The sequence below is a fragment of the Lipotes vexillifer genome, unplaced genomic scaffold (assembly GCF_000442215.2).
Source record: "Lipotes vexillifer unplaced genomic scaffold, Lipotes_vexillifer_v1.1 scaffold182, whole genome shotgun sequence".
NCBI classification, from domain to species: domain Eukaryota; kingdom Metazoa; phylum Chordata; class Mammalia; order Artiodactyla; family Lipotidae; genus Lipotes; species Lipotes vexillifer.
Genome location: NW_006798798.1, coordinates 8,092,026 through 8,095,432, shown reverse-complemented (window position 1 = coordinate 8,095,432; position 3,407 = coordinate 8,092,026). Strand labels below are relative to the sequence as shown.

General features: G+C 60.5%; 2 protein-coding genes across 3 annotated transcripts in view; one reads left to right on the top strand and one right to left on the bottom strand.

Moving 5' to 3' along the window:
- YIF1B (Yip1 interacting factor homolog B, membrane trafficking protein) overlaps positions 1 to 1,867 on the top strand; it is an 8,258-nt gene extending 6,391 nt beyond the window's left edge. Inside the window, exons 6-8 of one of the 2 annotated variants that reach the window (XM_007471066.1) lie at positions 98 to 253; positions 337 to 430; positions 1,499 to 1,867. In XM_007471066.1, coding sequence (XP_007471128.1) covers positions 98 to 253; positions 337 to 430; positions 1,499 to 1,654 — 406 coding nt within the window. In that variant the 3' untranslated portion in view covers positions 1,655 to 1,867. The remainder of the gene's footprint in view (positions 1 to 97; positions 254 to 336; positions 431 to 1,498) is intronic. The other variant, XM_007471065.1, reaches the window with a different exon arrangement.
- A 136-nt stretch (positions 1,868 to 2,003) lies between these two features.
- CUNH19orf33 (chromosome unknown C19orf33 homolog) lies at positions 2,004 to 2,801 on the bottom strand. The gene is given in 4 exon segments (XM_007471108.1): positions 2,004 to 2,180; positions 2,306 to 2,446; positions 2,573 to 2,658; positions 2,780 to 2,801. Coding segments are annotated over 4 exon segments (426 nt in total).
- Between the last annotated feature and the right edge of the window lie 606 nt (positions 2,802 to 3,407).

Sequence of the window (3,407 nt, the reverse complement as noted above, 5' to 3'; positions counted from 1 at the left end):
CCCCCCCCCCCCCCCCCCCCTTACAGGCTGTCCCTAGGCAGATGCTTAGGGAGGGTCTGAGCCAGCTAACTGAATGACAGAGATTGGGTGCTGATAGGTTCTCCCCAGACCTCCTGGGGCTGCAGGCGAGCTCGGCGTTGGCCTGGCTGACACTGGAGGTGCTGGCCATCCTGCTCAGCCTCTACCTTGTCACTGTCAACACAGACCTCACCACTATCGACCTGGTGGCCTTCTTGGGCTACAAATATGTTGGGTGAGTACCCCCTCCGCCTTCCCACCGCCAGCCCCCAGCCCTGGGGCTTCTTCCTCAGACGAGCCTTCCCGTTTCCCCCACAGGATGATTGGTGGGGTCCTCATGGGCCTGCTCTTTGGAAAGATGGGGTACTACCTGGTGCTGGGCTGGTGCTGTGTGTCCATCTTTGTGTTCATGGTGAGCTGGGGCTCAGGGAAGGATGGGACTCAGGGCACAGGCCTCCTGGGCAGAGTTGGGGGTCCCTGGAGGCATCCAAGCAGGGGGTGTCAGGTGGGGAGTTTAGACCAGAGGCCCCACACTGGTGAACTGAGGAGCCCTGCAGTGGCTGCCCTAGCCTGAGGGTCCGGAGAGCTTCCTGGAAGAGGGGGTGTCCAAGCGGGGTCCTGAGGGAAGAGGAGGTGCCAGCCAGGCTACTAGAGTGGGCTCTCACCCTCACTCCACTCTCCTTGCATGATGGGCTTTCTACCAGAATTTCCTTTAGGATGAAAAGAGTTCAGTATCCTCAAAGTAGCTTCTCTGAGAGTTCATCCAGTTGGAGTGGAGGTGCTGGTTAAGAGCACTGGGATCCACCAGGCCTGGGTTTGAACCCAGGCTTCGCTGGATCCTGGGCAGATCACTTCTTCTCTTTAAACCTGCTTCCCCTTTTGTAAAATGGGGATGATGATAATTGCACGTCAGGGTACTGGGAGGATTCAGTGTGAGGAGCAGAGAGCAAAAACTAGTGGCTGGTGGGCCAGATCTGCTCAGATAAACTTCGACTTAGATGTCATTATTTAAAATTCTGGGGGGGGGGGGGGAGGGGAGGGGAAAAAAGAAGAAAAAGAAGGCATTTCTGGCTTGTGTTGAAAAATTGTCAAGGGTCAACACAAGCTGGTGGGGGGGGGGGGTGAGGGGAGGGGAAAAAAGAAGAAAAAGAAGGCATTTCTGGCTTGTGTTGAAAAATTGTCAAGGGTCAACACAAGCTGGTGGCGGCCAAAGGGCCAAGCCTGGCCATCCCCTCAGGTGGAGCATTCACAGTGAAGTTCCTCACCTCACTTAAGAGGCCTTGCCTAGCGTTTGAGTTTGGAACCCTCACATTTTCTCCCAAGGCCTGGGAGAAGCAGGTCCTCCGCGTGTGTTAGGAGATTTGGGAGAAACCAAGGTTCCTCAAGAGCAGAGACTTGAGCCCAGCTGCCCGATGGAGGGGTGGGGAAACTGGAGTCTGGAAGGAGTGCGGGCTCAAGAGTGAACCCCTCCTCCGCCCAGATCCGGACGCTGCGGCTGAAGATCCTGGCCGAGGCGGCGGCCGAGGGCATCCCGGTGCGTGGGGCGCGGAACCAGCTGCGCATGTACCTGACCATGGCCGTGGCGGCGGCGCAGCCCCTGCTCATGTACTGGCTCACCTTCCACCTGGTGCGGTGAGGGCGGCCCCACGACGCCTCCAGCTGCTGCTTCCGGTGGCCACCGCGCTGCCGCCGCTCATCTCCCGGCCACCTGCCGGCCACAGGGTCCACCCCGCCGTCCGAGTCCCTCCCTCCCCATCCTCGCCGAGGTGCTGAGATCTCCAGATGCACAGGCCGCCCCCCAGCAGTGCGGCCACTGTTCCAGAAACAATAAACCGTAATGGGCACGGCGTGGGCGGCCTCTCCTTGGCGCGCGGTGCCCAGCAGGGGGCAGGCCCGGTCCGGGAAGGGGGATGGGGAAGGGCGGGGCGCGGACAAAAGGCAACCTGGAGGCCGAGAGAAGGTTTAATGAGCCCCGGACAGGCCCGTCAGTGGGAAGCCTCGCCCTCGCCCTCGCCCTCGCCCTCGCCCTCGCCCTCGCCCTCGCCCTCCCCCTACTCCTTCTCCTCCTCCTCCTTCTTCTTCTCCTTTTTCACCTTGGGCTTCTTGACCTTGCCCAGGGCGCTTTTGTGCTTCTCAGAGCCGGCGGCGGCGGCAGCGTAGGGCTGTGGGGCGGAGGGCGGTGAGGGAGGGAGAGGAGAGAGGGTTCGCCTGTGAGACGTCGGCCCGAATTCCACTCCGCCCTCACCTGGGGCGCCGGGCACCCGCTAGTGAGGGGTAAGACTCTTACCTTCGCCTCATTTTCTGAGTCGCTGGCGCTGCCGCTGGAATCTGAGGAGTGGCCGTGGCCGTGGCCGCCGCGACCGTGGCCGCCGTGACCGCGGCCGCCGTGACCGTGGCCGCCGTGACCGTGGCCGTGGCCGTGGCGTTCCTAGTCGGAGGCAAGGCAGTGAGGCCGGGGAACCCCTTTCCCAGCTCCCATCCCTCCATGTCGGAGGCCCCAGACCTAGCGGGGCCCTGGGGTCAAAAACACCCTCCCAAGAATGAAGTGACTTACCGTATCAGCTCCCTCAACTTTGTCGGGGGCGTGCTTGGGGTCTCCCACCAGGTCTGCCCCCTGGGGCTTGGAGGTGGACTCCAGGGCTGCAGAGAGAAGAGAAATTGGGTGCGTTGGTGCAAGCGCAGGGAATGCCCCGTTGGAGACAGTCCCTGGGTTTGAGTCTGTCCTCCTGCCCCTCAAGCTCCCCACTCCCCAGGAGCGCACCTGCGGACAGGTCGACGTCCATGGTGCTGAGAGAAGGTATGTCTGCAGGGCCAAAGGCAGGGGACCGGCTTTAGAGAGAGGCAGTGGACCGGCCCCGGAAGTTCTGAGGAGCCCTACCCAAGACTTTTGTTCAGAGTCCTTAGCCCTGACTCACAGCCCCTCCCCGGCACCGCCCAACTGGTCCTCTGGGAAATGAGGAGGGTGGACAGTTAACTTATGTCTCCCCCACACCACCACCCACCCAGTGAGCCTTGGCAAGTGAGCGGTGGGTGGGGCTGGGGGAGGAATGTGTGGGCAGTTGCAGATTTGAGGGGCTAAAGCTTCCCTTAAAAGGGTCAGATCCTTGCTTTTGAAGAAATGAGAGGGAGGGTGCCTCCCCGTGCCCTCTGTGATAATACTGACACTCCTTGGGTACTTACTACGTGCTGGGCCGCTGTTCCAAGGGCTTCAGATACATTAACTCACTCTAACAATGCCTTTGGCTTGGTGAGAAGCAGTGTCTGAAGGGGTGAAGAGCATGCACTTAGAACCAGTCTGCTGATTGGAAGCCCATCTGTATTACTTAGTAGCAGAGTGATCTGGGGAAAGTTACTCCACCTCTCTGGGCCTCAGTTTCCTCATCTGTAAA